The 18161-nt window shown below is 40.7% G+C and overlaps 1 protein-coding gene across 1 annotated transcript in view; it reads left to right on the top strand.

Annotated features, from left to right (window-relative positions):
• LOC127583306 (eukaryotic translation initiation factor 4 gamma 3-like) overlaps nt 1–18161 on the top strand; it is a 266563-nt gene that overhangs the window by 59459 nt on the left and 188943 nt on the right. Inside the window, 1 exon segment of the mRNA XM_052039146.1 lies at nt 11702–11821. Within this exon segment, the coding sequence (XP_051895106.1) occupies nt 11702–11821 (120 nt within the window).

Below are 18161 nucleotides of genomic sequence, written 5' to 3'. Positions count from 1 at the left end.
TTGACTAGTTTACTTCTTTTCTAAATGCGGGCTCACTCTTGAGTTTTAAGAATAAGTTGGATAGATACATGGACGGGAGAGATCTGGAGGGTTATGGACTGGGTGCAGGTAAATGGGACTAGCGGAATCCTGTTTTGGCACAGACTAGAAGGGCCAAATGGCCTGTTTTCTGTGCTGTAGTGTTCTATGGTTCTAGATAAAATTTCAAAGAATTCAAATATAGTAGTAAAATATTTTTTTCATAAATCCATGTAAAAACTGCTCAATCACATTATTTTCTAAGTGATAATAACAAGTTCCATTATATATTACAGCATTTTCTCTATTACTGATGTCATGCTAATAGGTTGGTAGTTGCTTGTTTCCTCTTTGAGGATTCCAGTTTCCTACCTTCCAATCTGCAGGAACCATTCTGGTATTCTATAGAATTTTGGAAGATGATAACTAAAGCATCTGTTATCTCTAATGCCATAACTTTCAAACCTCTGGTATAGGGATCATCAGGTCCTTGGAATTTATCGTTTCTTTGGCTTATTTATTCTTTTTTAATACAGTTCTTATACATTTTTTTAAAAATATCTCCTTTTACTTTCTCATTTGCCCTGAATCCTTTGTTATCCAGTATTTCTGGGAGTACTTTTCATATTTTCTAGGAGGACAGACACACAGTATTTAAGTCCTCTGCATTTCTTTGTTTTAAAAGAACATGTATTTATTGCAAATCATGTATTAGTTTTTCTAAATGCTAGCCATTGTACACTGTCATACCCCTTAATATATTTTTACAATCTACCCCATCCAACCTCCTCATACTTTCATAGTTTCCTATATTTAGATTAAAAACTGTTTTTCAGATTGAACTACATCACTTTAAAGCTTAATGTAAAATTCTATGACATTATGGTTACACTTTCCTGGAGGATTCTTTACAACAAGCTTAATTAATCCTTTTGTTGCACAGAAGTGGATCTAAAATAACCTGTTCTCCAGTCAGTTTCTCAACATACTGATCCAGAAGTACATCTTGCATTTATTGTAGGAGTTCATCCTCCATATTGTTAATAATAATTTGATTTGCCCTGTTGTGTTATTTGAAGTCTCCAATAATTTCTGTTTTATCCCTGTTGCATGTTCCTTTTAATTTCCTCACTCATACTATGCCTTCCATCTCCATTACTATTCTGAGGCATATGAACATTTACCTGTATCTTCTACCCCCTGCTGCCGTCAAGCTCGACTTAGTGATTCTAATTCTTTACAACTATGCCAAGCCAAGATCCTTTCCAACTACCATGCTGATGTCAACCTCAATTAGTAATGCTACCCCACTTCCTTCAATGTTTTGCCCATCATGCTCAATTTGTCAAATGTCCTTGCACATTTAGTTTTCAACTATCCAGTTTTGTTTCTCTTTCCTGAATTTTCTTTTTCCCTCTTTGGTTTCCACCACCCCAAGTTTAGATCCTCCCCAAGAGGATTAGCAAAGCCTATGTGAGCATATTGCTCCTAGTCCCATTGAGGTGTAAACTTGTACAATTTGTACAGTTGTACTTGCCCCAGAAATAGTCGCAATGCTCAGAAATTTGAAGCTCTCCCTCCTGCACCACCTTCCATCCACATTTTCGTCTGTCCTCCTATTTCTGTACTTGCTCACACATGGCACTGGGAGTAACACTGAGGTTACAGTCTTTGAAGTACTGTCTTAGCATCTTTCGTTGCTTTGATATTTCTGTTTGCAAGATCTTGTGCCTTCTGCGTATGTTATTGGTACCAAATGCATACCATTTTATTCACACAGTTTTCAAATGCCTCTAAGGAGAACTATGTTGTTGGAGAAGAGGTTTATTGTAATTATAAATGGGAAACATGAGAAGCTAAATGGTTCAATTTTTGAAGTGGATGGAAGAACAAAGACACCTGAGGGTGTTTATGCACGTTTTTGAAAGTGTCAGGACATGCAAACAAAGCAATTAATAACAGGATATGAAATTTCAAATTAGAAGCGAAGGCCAAGATGTTGCACTAAAATCATTTAACATCCTTATTGGGCTCTAGCTGTAATATGGATCTCACATTTCAAAAGGATTTGAAGCTTCCAAGAGGATATAGAAGAGATTTATTATAATGGCTTAAAGAAAGAGGAATTACAATGATGTTTATTGGTTGGAATAGCTGGAATTCTTCTTAGACCTTAAACAGTTAAGGGGCAATTTGAAGAAGATGTTCTTTCTCCTGATTGGAGGACATCAATCTAAAATGGTTAGCCAGAGGAAATATGAGGGAGAACTTTTTTTATGCAACGAGTAGTTAAAAATTTGGACTGCATTCAAGGTGGTATAAACAGATTCATTAGTAGATTTCAAAGGAAATTAATTGCATGTTGTAATGTAAAAGTACCTTCTGAAATGAAACAATCCCACTATGTATGAGCTTCATGTTGGATACAGCAGTCAATTCTTTTCTGGTGAATCGTAACCACACCTGAGGGGGGGCATGGGAGATGCAGGATAGAAAGAAATGTACAGAGGGAGGAAGGAGATGCAGCAAGGACCTGACCTCTCATAGGTACTGTTGCTGTACTGTTCTATGTATGACTCGAACAGTAGAGCAGACTTAGACTAGATTCTTAAGACTGAAACCTGGGGATCACTTTGATTTTGCCACCAGCTCTTGATGCAAGAGATCAGAGCAGCACCAGTTCTGGGGTAAATCCCCCTGGACTGAGACTAGTGGTATCTGCACCCTTATGCTGATCAGCTACATGATTGAATCACATCCTTTCTATTGCCCTGAAACTAGGTCTGCACAGATCATCAATGCCCAGAGCAGGTGGAGAGCAAGGGCCAGTGAAATGAAACCCATCTACTTAGGCTCTTTGCTGCTCTTAACCATCACCTTGTTTCTTTCTGTGGGCTTCACAATTCTGCCCATGTAGTATCTCATCCTGAAAACTGTTCTTGGTGTATAAGCTTAGTCTTAAATCTATGACTACACTATTTAATATGTAAACCTGGAGCCTGCAGGAGATTGGGATTGGAGGATTGAGGAGATTTTGAGGGTTATAGGACTGGAGAAGGGTTTAAGGGTAGAGAGGAGCAAGGCCGGATGGGGGGGAGACGGTTGGAGAACTTCTGATTGCGTCACTGGATTTTATAAAGGAAATTGGACTATTTTGAATTTTGCATTTTGTACTGATCAATAATATTGGTAATCTATCGTTGTTTAGGAATGTGATTTTTAAATCGGTTCACAATAAATGCTTGAAGGAGAAATAATTGCCTGAGCAATTGCCCTTTGAGAACCAGGATAGAGGGCTTAGTAACTGCCTCCTGTGTTCTGTTCTGTGCTGAATCTTATTCTGCCTAATTTGTGGCACAAGGAGTTTCAATCCCTCACACTTGCATACTACTGTCCACTGTTTTGTAGAGACATTCACACCATTACTTCATTGTGTTAAATTATGGCTACTAATGTATTAAAACAAAAATGACAGTTCTCTGAGCCAAATGTGGATAACTTGTACACATTTGGAATCACTAAAGGCAAGTTGCACTGTGCTGGTTTATTATGCAGAATTCAACAATACGGAAATTTGTTTAACTTTGTCAGAACTGTTTTTAATTTTAAAGACCATAGTCTCTTGCCCTAGTGCTTTAAGAAAAAAGTCCACGTTTGAGTTCCAGCAACTTGTGTGATGATTGTGTATACTGTGCTAAGCAACTATGATTGCCAGTGTTTCTGATCCACAGAATTCTGTGGACTTCATGGGAATCTGGCTAATGGATGTTCCAGTTGATTTAGAATCCCTGACAACTCATTCAAATAATGCGTAGGGTACCATTGCAGCTCGGCCAGATTTGGATTGCTTTTTGTGTGTCCCATTGCATTTGTACTCCACAGTACCATCTGTATTGCTGGAAAATGCATGACTGGAACATACTTTGTTTTGGGGGAATAATCTGCCAACATTCAAAATCTAATTTATTCTGGGTTTTTATGGGGGAACTTGCCTTCTATTTGCCAAACAGTTTAATAGTGCTTGAGGCTGTTACATGATTTTATTTCAGACAGGAATGTAAAATTCATCTTAAATCCTCAATTGTGTCCCTTTTTAGATGACAAGTGTTCTTGTGATCTGTTTAATTTCCCAAGTTTGCAGAAGTCTTCATTGAGTGGACAGTTTCTTGCATTTGCTAAACAGATATTTCCTTATTTAAAAATGTTAAATTATAAATATCAAGGCTAGCATTTTAAATAACATCACAGTCCATTCTGTCCCCAAGATCAACACGCGAAAACCCCATGTGCTTTCTCACTCATCAGTTTCACAAGATAACAACATGCCAATATATCTCTGTCACACTTGTGGTAAGGCATTAGCTCAAATAATATGGGTAATATTAGATTCAACACATATCTAATATTTGTTGAATCTAATATAATAGCAGATGCTAACATGTGGACATAATGTTGATAGCATTTCTTTACTGGTTCAAGAGCATAATAATATTCCTTCATAACTTTATGCTCTGGCTGCTGTTTGTTAAATATGAACTCAGGATGTCATGTTGAACATGGTGTTCCTGCATAGAGTTGCCCATTTTCCTATCAGTTGTTGCTGTTTTGCTCCCCAGCCTCCATTCTCAATACTTCTAACATGGAAGTCTGTTCCTCCACATTTCACTTCAAGTGAATAAGCTAATTCAGTTACTGTTCATAAATCATCTGTTCTGGTTGGTGTCACATTTCTGCTCATTCTTGAAGACAAAAGAGACTTCAGATGCTGTATTCCAGAGGGGAAAAAAAAACCACTGAAACAACTCAGCAGGTCAAGTAGCATCTGTGAAGGCAAAACGTGTATGTTAACATTTTGGCTTGAGATCCTGCATCAGGACCGACGGGGAAAAGGAAAGATTACCAGTATATAGCAGTGTGAGGGAGGGGTGGGGCAGAGGTTGACAGGTGAAAGATGGAACCAGATGATTGGGGGGGGGGGGGGTGGGTGTAAAAAGATGGGCAGATGGAACTGGGAGATGGGAAAGGTGAACAAATGGAGAACAAACCTAGGTGAACAGGTGTGTGTGATGGAAGAGAATACCGGGGTGGGGGTCACCTGAAATTCAGTTTCATATTACTGGGTTGTTAGCTATCCAAGTGCAATATGAGATTTTGTTTTTCCAATTTGTGATTGGCTTCATCGTGGCAACTGAGAAGGCCGAAGACAGACGGGTTGGTGTGGGAGTGCAATGGAGCGGATAAATGACATGCATGGCTGTTGTGGACAAACTACAGGTGAAGCCAAATTGCTTTCAGTCCTGATGCAGGGTCACGACCTGAAATGTAAACATACAACTCTTGCCTCTACAGATGTTGCTTGACCCACTGAATTCTTCTAGTGTTCTGTTTTTTCTTCGCTGTTCATTAAAATTTGAAGTGCAACGAACAATAAAGGTGTTAAGTTGACTATGACCCAGTCACTCAGTTTCAAGGGCATGTTCAATTAATTAAGTGTAGCCCATGTTCTCAATGATATTGCTGGGTCTGCTGCTGTTTTTCCAGATGCTGTTCTGCTTCGTAATTTAGAGAAACTGTTCAGGTCTGAGAGGCATTTTTGTTATTGCTATTCTGTTCTGATCTTCATTTGAGAACTGGATGATTCACTTTGGCCACAGAAATGTCTAATTTCCTGAGCAGGAAAATAAACATGCTAAACAAATAATTTGTTTCTGCCTATTCTTGCCCCACAGAACTTGCCTCCTCATACCTTTTACTCTATCCTGTCTTCCCTTGTCCAGTGCCTTCCCACTTACATACGGGATACCTCACATACCCTCCATCAGTTTGATAACTTCTCATTTTCTGGTCCCTGCTGCCTCATCTTCACTATGGTTGTCCAGTCTTTATACACCTCCATCCCCATCAGGAAGGTCTTAAAGATCTCTGTTTCTTGTCCACCAACATTCTCATCTGCCGAGCTGAAGTTGTTCTTGCCCTGAACAACTTCCTTTTTGACTCCTCTCGCTTCCTACAAATCAAAGGTGTAGCCATGTGTACTTGCAGGGGCCATAGCTATACCTGTCTTTTCATTGGCTATGTAGAACAGTTCTTGCTACAAATCTTTTCTGGTACTACTCCCCAACTCTTTCTCCATTACATTGACAACTGCATTGGTGCTACTTCCTGCACCCTTGCCAAATTCATCAGTTTTATCACCTTTGCTACTAACTTCCACCATGCTCTCAAATTCAATCAGACCATTTTTGACACTTCTTTCCTTTTTCTGGATCTCTCTCTTTCCATCTTGGGAGACACTCTCCACTGACATCTACTATAAACCCACTGACTCCCACAGCCAGCTAGACTACATCTCATTCCACCCTGTCTCTTGTAAGGATGTCATCCCCTTCTCCTAGTCTCCCTGCCTCCACTGCATCTGCTCTCAAGGTGAGGTCTTCATTCTAGGACATCTAAAATGTCCTCATTTTTCAGGAAACATGGCTTCTCTCCTACTGTGGTTGATGAAGCTTAAACACCCTTCCAGGTGAAGCAAAGATTCACATGCACCTCTTCCAACTCATCTACTTGATTCAAGACCAAGCACAGACTCGGCAACCGATTTGCAGAGCACCTGCGCTGTCTGGCAATGGCAGTTGTGAGCCCCATTTGCATTCCATTTCAACTCTCCTTCCCTTTCCCACACCCATCTGTCTGTCCTTGGTCTTTATTGCCATGTTGAGGAGAGCGCAAGCTAGAGGAACACCATCTCATTTTCCACCTAGGTGGTCTGCAACTCAGTGGTATGAACAATGAATATTCCAATTTAAGGTAACCAGTGTCTCCTGTGTCTTACACCCACCCCTTCCTTCTTCCGATCTATCTCTGGTCCTCCCTTTATTGTTCCATTTCCCCTGTCCTCCAGTGCCTGGCCACCACCCATTTCCATCCACCTACTACCCAAACATTTCACCCACTGGATCTCCTCTTCTCTCTTCCCCCCATACACCCCTTTAGGTTTCATCTGCCTACCTCTCTCCTTATGGTTTCCATTATCACCTCCCTTACTTAACAGATTCCAGCACTGGTCACCCTTGTTCCTGCTTATCACCCTCCTAGCTGTCTCCACCTTCACTCCTTTCCCCTGGCCCCATCTGCCTTTTTGTCTGTCTCCTCCTTTCATTCACCCGCCTCTCTCCTAACTCCACCCCTTCTTCTGCTCTGCCTGGCTCCATCTGCCTGTCATCCTTCACCCCTTCTCAGTCCACCAATCACATACTGGTCCCTGTTACACCACTGTCCCCCCCCACACTTCTTTATACTGGCTATCTTCCCTTTCCACACTCAATACTGATGCAGGATTTCAACCAGAAATAACAACAATTCCTTTCCCTCCCACAGATGCTGCTAGAACCACTGAGTTCTTCCAGCAGATTACTTGTTGCTTCAGATCCAACATCTACAGTCTCTTGTGTCTCCAAGCAAATCATTATGCCAGTATTGTTTTTTCCCCCTTTATTCTCAAATTTTATAATCAATTTTATTATCAACTAATAAAGTCACAGAGAATTAGCACTTTGGTTTACTCTTTCATCTCCACCAAGACACACCCCCCTTCCCATTGTATTTTCTAATGCAATCTTAGGAAACACAACACCTGCTCTTTTACCTCTTCTCTTGCCATCATCCAGGAACACAAACATTAATTGAAGCAGCAATTCACTTGCACTTCTGTGTTCAGTGCTAAGGATGAAGTCACATCTACACTGGAGAAACAGAACATTGGGTGACTGCTTTACTGATCACGTCCCATTCAATCTGCAAGGCTGATCCGGAGTTTCCGGTTGCTTTTTACTTCAGTTTACCATCTCACTCCCATTCAGACATCAAGTGCCTTTGGCCTTTTACATAATTCACTTGAAGCCCAATGTGTGCTCAAGTGCTTAAAGGGGAAAAAAAATCATCTTATCGTGGCACATCTTCAGCCCTTGGGGTTGGCTGTCAAAAATTTGTTGAATTCAGCCTTCCCAGTTTGTGCTGGAACTAGCAAAAAAAATAAACTGCTGGAAGAACTCAGTGGATCAAGCATCATCTGTGGAGGCAAAGGGATGGCTGACATTTTGGATTGAGACCTTGTATCAGGACTGAGAGTGTAGAGGGAAGATGGCTAGTATATAGAAGTGAGGGAGAGGCAAGATAGAGGCTGGTAAATGGTAGGTGGAACCAGATGAAGGCAGGATGATGGGCAGATAGAATCAGGTCAGGGATGATATGGGAAAGGTGATCTAAGGGAGAAGAAACCCAGGTATATGGGTGATGGGCAGGTGGAACAAGGTGGGGCAGGGTGATGACCCTTGGTCATGAGGGGTTATCGTCATAAAGTTATACAGCTTGGAAACAGGTCCTTTTGGCCTAACTTGTCCACGACAACCATGTTGTCTGCCTGAGCTAGTCCAATTTGTTTGCATTTGACCCACATCCCTCTGAAGCTTTCCTATCATGTACCTGTCCAAATGTATCTTAAACATTGTAATTGTACCTGCCTCTACAGTTTCTTCTGGCAGCTCATTCCATATACCCTCCACCCTCTGTGGATAAAGTTGTCCCTCTCTTGCCTTAAACCTTTGCCCTCCAGTTTTAGACTCCCCTATCCTGGGGGAAAAAGGTATGTTAACCATTCACCATGTAACATGACATCCCAACTCCTGTACTCAATGCCCTGACTGATGAAAGCAAGCATGCCAAGTGCCTTCCACCACCCCTTCTACCTGTATCTTCACTTTCAGGAAACTATGTACCTTACCCCTAGATCTTGCTGTTCTACAATACTCTCCGGGGCCCTACCATTTACTATGCAAGTTCTGCCCTGGTTTATCTTGCATAGTAAATGGTAGGGCCCCGGAGAGTTAAACTTGTCATCTCACACTTGCCCAAGTTAAACTCCATGTGCCATCTTTTGGCCCATTTCCCCAGTTGATCTAGATCCTGTTATAATCTCAGATAACCCTCTTCACTGTCCAGTGAACCACCAATTTTGGTTTCATCTGCAAACTTGCTAATCATTGCAACTACATTCTTATCCAAATGGTTACCATAGATGACAAATAACAGTAGACCCAGCACATATCCCTACGGCTATTGGTCACTGACCTCCAATCTGAAAAACAACCCTCCTCTACCACCTCCTGACTACTTCCAGCAAGCCAATTTTGTATCCATTTGCTAGCTCACCCTGGATCCCATGTGTTCTTATCTTCCGAATTAGCCTACCATGTGATGGATGGAAAAGAAGAACAAAAGGAGAGAGAGGCCCTGGCGGGACTGGGAAAGGAAAATGGGGGACTGGGTTACCTGAAACTGGAAAATTCAATGTTCATACTATTGGGCTCTAGGCTACCAATGTGGAATATGAGATGCTGTTTTTCTGATTCGGAGAAGGCTGAAGACATTCAGTTTGGTGTGGGGAGTTGAGATAACATGCATCTGTCAGCTCAAGATGGCTGTTGCGGACAGAGCACAGGTGCTCTGCAAAACATTTGCTTTGTCTATGCTTGGCCTCGCCAATATAGAAGCGACCATATTGTGAGCATTGAATGCTGTAGACCAGTTTGGAGGAGGTGTATGTGAATCTCTGCCTCACTTGGAAGGGCTGTTTTGGTCCTTGGATGGTGGTGAGGGAGGTGGTGTAGGGGCAAGTATTGCACTTCCTATGGTTGCAAGTTAAAGGGCCAGGGAACAGGATGGGCTGGGCTTCTCATGGGGTGAATTCTTTCTATTAAGCCAACTAACGCAAAGGTGCTTGGCATACTTATTTCTTAAATAGTATGTTTGGTGAGCAATTGTGTTTGTTCTTCTCATGATCTTCCTTCTATTCATAGTCATGCAACCTAAACGGTTTTGTTCCTTTCTCCTTGGTTTTACTAGCTTCAATCTAGATAAATCTGTGCCATTTGTCTCATCTTTGTTAGTATGTTCCGCACTCTTCAGATGATCATTTTGATTACCCTCTTGGATTATTAATAGCTATCTTGAATTATTAAATCCTTGTTTGGATCTCTCTCTAACAGTAGTAGTATCTGCTGTATGGTTATCCCATCACAATCTTACTGGATCCCATCATATAGTTCCTTATCTTCGGAAAAGACCTCTAGGCTATATAATCTTTCATGATGGGTACAGCCTCCTGATTAGGATTTGTCTTTTGCTTGACTTTCCCATTTGCTTCACCAGTAATGCTTAACGATTGTATTGTTGAACAAATAAGCACATCACCAGGTTGTAGCAGACACAATAGCTTGCATTCAGATTTTTCAGGTCTTTATGGTGATACTTTGTGCTTCTTAATTAGAATTTGCTGTGAGCAAATTGAAGGACTCAATTAACAGTGAAATCTAACTGCTAGATTAGGTTTCATTTTCTCCCAAAAAATACTAAACTATATATTGCATTTCTTCCACTTCCTACCATAACTTCCCAGGAAGTGGGGAACTTTCAGTCTTGGAAGATTATCCAAAACCATTGACAAATCAGTAATTCTTGCAGAATGCCAAGAAATAGATGTCTTATTTTGATTGTCAGTATAATCCTCTTTGACCTCATTTTGTAATGTTAATAATGAAACTCATAAATTTTTGACAATACCCACATATTGCTGGCCAAATTCTGCTATAATTGCTGTTTTCATATTTGTGGTTGTTCCGTTGTATTCTTTAACTATTTGGTTCTGCATTCCATCTGGATGTGGAAATTATTGTTGACTCCATAATATCATATCAATAACGTTGTACTAGACTTACTTGCTGCCAGTTAATCCTGAATAGGACATACAGCAAAAAGACTGCTGAAGCTTGTTTATGGTGGAGCTTACTATTATAATTATACACTTTTACTATGATTTATATTTTTTCTTAACCTATTCATGATGTCTTCAGCTTGCAAGATTCTCTAATTGAGGGGTTAGGCAGATGACCTGTAGGATTTATGCCATTGTTGAATTGGCATCTTACCTCTTCATAGCATTATGCTACAAGAATAAAAATAAATCCTGTTAATCTTGAAATGTATAATTTGCAATGTCTTGGCTGTGTAACTCATAAAAATGCAAATAATAGGTGGTGCCTAAATTCTTGTGCATTTCTTGAGGTGTTTCAAAAGCTGTAGTATGTATGGTCTGGAGGATGATCCTGAAAGGAATAGAACTTGCTGTTAGTAAAAAAAAACCTAAATGAAAAATTTGATTTTTGGGTTGCATCAATATTCTGAGTTTTGCAATGGAGTTTAAATTAATACATCTTTAGATTTGAGAACAGCTTTGGCATTGAAGGAGATTAAAAACTGCTTATATTTGTGCATTCTGGATTCTCAATCACTAATTTGATTTATTTAAATTAATTTAATTGCAAATAAAATTAGGATTGCTTATTTCATCTTTTGTATTAATTTAATGCTAACAAAATATAAGCAAAGCTTTAGGAACACAGCCTTTCTCTGAAATGGTGGATGGTTCAATTTTAAATTGCCTTTTCTATTTTTTAATATTTTAATAACACTTATTAGAAACAGCACCAGTTGTCAGTTCTGATCCCCATCAAGCATTGTTGCCCAATGATCTAAATTACACTCAAACAATTTTCTTTTTTTTTACCCAAATGTATGTTGCTATGTTTTGCGGATACCACTTTATCCTAACATTTAGTGTCTCTGTCAGGTCCCACAGGTGCCCAGACAGGCAGGACCTGCTGCTTACACAACACACGAAATAAACAAAGGTCATCCAAATCTCCCTGCAACGCCGCCAGGCCATGCCTCTTCACCAGGCCTCTCACAGGTAACAAGAACCAAAGAAGTCGAAGGATATTTATCCTTTTTGGGAGGGGTTGAGTGTCAGAATAGAGAACGATAAAACATCTTGTTGCTAAGTAACAATCAGTCCTGTTATTTTCATGGCTTTATTGCTCATGAAAAATGAGAATGGTTCTTGAAAATAGACAAAATAGTGATAAAGTAAGTTGTGGAGTTGGAGGTAGTGCAGCCCCTTCACCTTACAATATTAAAACAGCCTAGAATTTCATGTAATTTATATGAAGTTATTTAGGATCCATAGTTTATACAACATAAAGTAAACCACAGTTCCAAAGCGCACAGATCCTTATGGAACCTTGACATGCAAAATTCTGGGATCGTCTAGTATTAATTGAAGCAAACACTCAAGCTGCTTGGTCTCCTGACTTGAAGTTATTCTGATGTAATGATAGGTCTGAGCAAATAACTGGATTCTGCATCTTTGCATTTTGAAGCTCGTTGCTAGGCAGATTTGGAAAATCATACTCTTGATGTTTGCAGTTTTCTTGGTTGGACACACCCAGCTTCTAACTACTGGCATTAATATGAATAATGTCAGTCGTATGATTTTTGCTTTTTTTTTTGACCAAACTACGAAGCAGTGGGTGACCTAACAATATTTCTCTTTTAGACAATAGGCAGAAGGGACATGTTGTGATTCAATCACCTTCATCCTCCCTCACTTAGGAAATTCTGAGGTAGTGTTTCCTCCTGATCGTCATGGTTGATAACTTCTACAGAGAATTGCATGTACGGTGGATGTAGTCCTTCCAGTTTGTGCTGTTTGAAATTGCAGTGAGAATGAGAAGCATATGTAGAGAATTAGTTGTAAAAAGCTTTATATTTGTGCAAAGAATTATTGGGTATGTGGTAAGTTTCTGCTGAAGTGTTTGAAGTCCATGGCAAATTGTAGTGCCAGTTGCCTATTACACGATATATATTGCAATTGTAAAATTGTATCATCAATGTAGAGCAGATGTCAGCACTTATTCTTAAGCCAGCTCTGAACACAAATGCAAACTGTATTTGAACAATTGGAACTAAATTTGATGTTGCAACTTGTATTTGTGAACAGGTCACAATAACTAACTTAAACTAGAGCATTTACTAAGTCAATAAATCAAACTTCATTTCTTTCCTTTTAAGCAAATCTTTTGAATTTGATGTGTGATTTTGATGAAAGGTTGGATTAATTTGCCCATTTCTACCATTGGTTATTTACCATTCATAAATGCAGTATAAAATAAAATGCTTTTATTTTGACATGTCATACCTTCAGCTAACACTATAGGGTAACTAATTGTTTTGAATATTAGCATTTTCCTCTGTAGCCAAGAACTGGCACCAACTATCTGATCGTAGTGGGACATCCCTCTGAGCAGACTATACTGTATTTTACCTTATCTTGTTTATTGTTATGTGATGTAGAAATGTATAAAACTATGCATGCAGTCTGTTGTTTTAGGAATGTTTTGAGGTATAGAAAATAACAGGGTGTAAGAGATGATCTTTGTGAAAGGTAATGAAGAATAAACCCAGGGTATTAATTTTACTCGAACAAATTATAAAATAATTTTTTCCTTACTCATTTTCCTGATATGGCCATCACTAGCAAGACCAGCCCCATTTACTGTTGAGAAGACAGTTAGTGAATCATCACTTTGAACAACTACCGTCCTCCTTGTGAAGGTACTCCCACAATGCTGTTGCTAGGGAGTTCCTGGATTTAATCCCAGCAAAGATAAAGCACTGGTGATGCATGTCGCACTCAGGATGGTACTTGAGGGTAAATCAGCAGGTGATGGCACACAGAACAGTGCAGCACTGGAACAGGCTCTTCAGCCGATGATATCTGTGCTGACCATGATGCCAATTTAAACTAATCCCATCTACCTGAACATGATCTGTATCCGTCCATTCCCTGCCTATTCATGTGCCTGTCTAAATTCCCCTTAAGCAGTGTTATTATATGCTTCCACCACTTCTGCTGGCAGCACATTTCAGGCACCTACCACTCTTTATATAGTAAAATAAACACGTGCCTCATAAATCTCCTTCAAATTTTCTTCCTCTCGCTTTTAAAGCTATGCCTTCTAGTATTTGACATTTCCACCCAGGGAAAAAGGCTATGTACTCTACCCATGCCTCTCATTATGTTATATATTTCTATCAGGTTGTCTCTTGGTTTCCAGCGCTCCAGAGAAAACAATTCAAGTTTGTCCAGCCTCTTCAGAACCACAGTTCCCATGCACCTGACACCATTCTCTTTTTGTGGTAGAGGTCATGTGTTTGTGTAGGGCTATTGCATTTGCCTGGGTGAGTAACTGCAGTGCATTTTGTAGATTGTATAGACTACACCCATTGTGTGCCAGTGGCTGAGGTAATAAATGTTACAGGTGGCTTGTGGGGTGCCAGTCAACCAGGCTGCTTTGACCTGGAAGATATTGGACTTGAAAGTAGCTGGAACTGCACTCATCCACTTGTCTCTTCACACTCCAGTTCTTTCCTTCATACTCCTGATTTGAGCCTTCTGTCTGATAGAAAGGCTTGGAGTGTAGGAGGTGAGTCATAGAAGGAGACCCAGCCTCCAACGTGCGTTTGCAGCCATGGTGTTTGTGGCTTATCTGGTTGTGTTTCTGGTTATTGCTGACTTCCAGGATATTGAATGGTGGGACAATTGCCAATAGTAATGCCATTGAATTTCAAAGATGGGTGATTAGGTTCTCTCTTGTTGGAGATCATCACCATGCTCTTTTGTGGCAAGGGTGCTACTTGCCACTAATCAGCCCCTGCCTGAATGTCGTCCAGGCCTTACTGCATGCAGGCATGGGCTGCTTCATTTACTAAGGTGTTGTGAATGGAATTGAATAATACAATCATCAGCTTATATTTTTCTGACCTTTATGGAAAGAAATTATTGATTAAGCAGCTGAAGATGTTTGAGTCCAGAACACTGTCCTGAGGACATCCTGCAATGATGTCCTGTACAAATTGTAACTCCAACCACTGGAGTGCTTTCCCATTGATGCCCATTGACTTCAGTTTCATCAGGCCATCTTGATGCCACACTTAGTCAAATGCTGCCTGGATGTCAAGGGCTGTCACTCTCACCTCACCTCTGGAATTCAGCTCTTTGCTCTGTTTGGACCAAGTTTGTGACAGTCGAGCTGAGTGATGCTGGCAAAACCCATAGATTATTGGTGAGTAAGTGCCTTGATTGCAATACCAGTACCACCTGCCATCATATTACTGATGGTTGAGTATAGACTGAATGGGCAGTAATTAGCTGAACTGTATTTGTTCTGCTTTATTGTGAACAGAATTAACCTGAGCAATTTTCCACATTTCGGGTTCATTGCAGTGTTGTAATTATACTTGAACAGCTTGGCTGGAGGCATATGTCTTCGGTATTGCAGCTGGATGTTGTCTGCTCATGTAGCCTTTGGGGTTTCCACTACTCTCAGAACCACTATCAAGAAATATTCCATATAAATAGAGAATAATCCTGGAAGTGGAATACCTTTCCCTCAATGTCAACAAAACAAAAGAGCTGGTCGTTGACTTCAGGAAAAGGGGTGGTGTACATGCACTTGTCTACATCAATGGTGCTGAGTTTGAGAGCTTCAGGTTCCTGGGAGTGAACATCACCAATGTCCTGGTCGAATCACATAGATGCCACGGCCAAGAAAGCTCACCAACGCCTCTGCTTCCTCAGGAGGCTAAAGAAATTTGGTTTCTCCCCTTTGACTCTCACCAACTTTTACAGATGCACCATAGAAAGCATCCTATCTGGATGTATCACGGCTTGGTACGGCAACTGCTCTGCCCAGGACCACAAGAAACTGCAGAGAGTTGTGGACACAGCCCAGTGCATCACGGACACCAGCCTCCCTTCCTTGGACTCTGTCCTTACCTCTCGTTGTCTTGGTGAAGCAGCCAGCATGATCAAAGACCCCACCCACCCAGGACATTCTCTCTTCTCTCCTCTTCCATCAGGTAGAAGATACAGGAGCCTGAGGGCACGTACCACCAGACTTAAGGACAGCTTCTACCCCACTGTGATAAGACTATTGAATGGTTCCCTTATACAATGAGATGGACTATGACTTCACGATCTACCTTGTCGTGACCTTGCACCTTATTGCACTGCACTTTCTCTGTAGCTGTGACACTTTGTACTGTTATTGTTTTTACCTGTACTACATCAATGCACTCTGTACTAACTCAGTGTAACTGCACTGCGTAATAAATTGACCTGTACGATCGGTATGCAAGACAAGATTTTCACTGTACCTCGGTACAAGTGCCACTAATAAACCAATACTAATACCAATATCAGAGTTTCAGAATTTTCTTTTCTTGAGTTGCTTAAGAGGTACCCGGATGCAGTGGATTGTGGTTAGAGTCATACAGGATGGAAACAAACCCTTTGGCCCACCCACCCATGTCCATACTGACCATTAAGTACCCACTTATACTAATCCCATTTACCAGCACTTGGTCTTTAGCCTTCTGTGCTTTGACAATTCAAGTGCACATTTGGATACTAAAGCATTTTGAGGATTCCTGCCTCCAACCACCCTTTGGATGAAATTAGTGTTTCTTAGATCCTCCATAAACCTCTTATGCCTTACCTTAAACTTATGCACTCTGGTTTTAGAAATCTCTGTTATGTTCTTATTACCAGCCCTAGAACTCTCAATTTTGTGTAGCTCTTTTGGATCCCTCCTCAGCTGCCTCTGGTCCAAGAAAACAAACTCAGCCTATCCATTCTTTTCACGTAACTGAAATGCAGCATCCCAGGTAACATCCTGAGATATCCCCTTTGCATCCTCCCTAGTGCAATCAAATCATTCCTATAATATGGTGACCAAATCTGTGCACTGTACTCTAGCTGTGGCCTTACCAATGTTCTATAAAGTTGTACCATACCAGTAAGAATATGGTGGCAATACAGAGAATGCAAAAGAGGTCCACTAGGATGTTGCAGAATGGAAGGCAGCAGTTAGAAGGAGAAATTGGATGGGCTGGGTTTATTCTCGCTGGAACATGGGAGGCTGAGGGGTGAAATTGTAGAGGCTTATAAAATTTGAGGGCATAGATCTGATACTCAGAATTTTTTCCCAGGGCAGAGGAGTCTAGAACTAGCCCAGGTTTAAGGTGAGAAGGGAGAAATTTAAAAGAGATCTGAGGGGTAACTTTTTTCTCTACCATCGACACACAGTAGCAGCACCTCACCAAGACTCCTTAGACAGCACCTTCCAAGCCCACGACCTCAACCAGCTAGCAGGACAAGGGCTGTAAAAGCATGGGAAACACCACCACCTGCAAGTTTCCCTCTGAGCCACACACCTTCCTGATTTGGAAGTAAATCACCATTCCTTCACCGTCATTGAGTCAAAATCCTGGAACTCTCTCCCTAATAGCATTTGTGTGTATTCCCACACCTCAAAGACTGCAGCAATTCAAGAAGGCAGCTCAACACCACCAGCTCAATGGTAATTAGGGATGGGCAAGGCCGCTAGAGGAGGTGATGGAGCCAGATACAATGCTTAAAAAGCCGTTGGAGAGGTACTTGAATAGGAAGTGTGCAGAGAGACATGGGCCTAACGTGAGCGCATGTGATTAGCATAGATAGACATCACAGTCGACATGGACAAGGTGGGTTGAATGGGCCTGTTTCTGTGTTGGCTATTTCTATGAACCTCCCTGCTCTTGTATTCTAAGGCTCATGAAAACAAGCACCCTATATGCCTTCTTTACCAATTTACCTACCTGACAGTCACATTCAGGGATCTATAGACTTGTACACCAAGATCCCTTGCTTCCTCAATACTTCCAAGGACTCTACCATTCATTGCTTATGGCCTATCCTTCTTAGTCTTCCCAAACTTCTCTGTCCTTCATAACAACTTATCAATATCATCCTGTAAATTACGACTGTCCTCATAATCAACAATATCACTAACTTCATGTCATCTGTAAACTTGGTAATCAGATCTCCTATGTTCATATTTAAATTGTTAATGTATAAAACAAATAATAAGCGTCCCAGCACCGATCCCTCTGGTACACCACTGGTCAAAGTGTCACGAACCAGCAACAAAAGAAACACACTGAGCATGATTCAGTGTTAAAAACTATTTTATTAATCACTACTTATGACCATACGTAAAATAAAAGTAAAAATGTTAGTATGTTAGTATTCAAAAATGTTAAACCTTGAACGTTAACCCCAAAACTAAACTCTTTGTGTGTGTGTGTGTGACAAAGTCCCAAACTCCACGTTCAGGAATGGTTCTTAAAGTTCAGTTCCGCAAGCCATA

Source organism: Pristis pectinata, chromosome 26 (assembly GCF_009764475.1).
Source record: "Pristis pectinata isolate sPriPec2 chromosome 26, sPriPec2.1.pri, whole genome shotgun sequence".
In the NCBI taxonomy this organism is placed as follows: domain Eukaryota; kingdom Metazoa; phylum Chordata; class Chondrichthyes; order Rhinopristiformes; family Pristidae; genus Pristis; species Pristis pectinata.
Note: the sequence above shows the minus strand (reverse complement) of the source record. Positions and strands in the feature narration are given on the sequence as shown.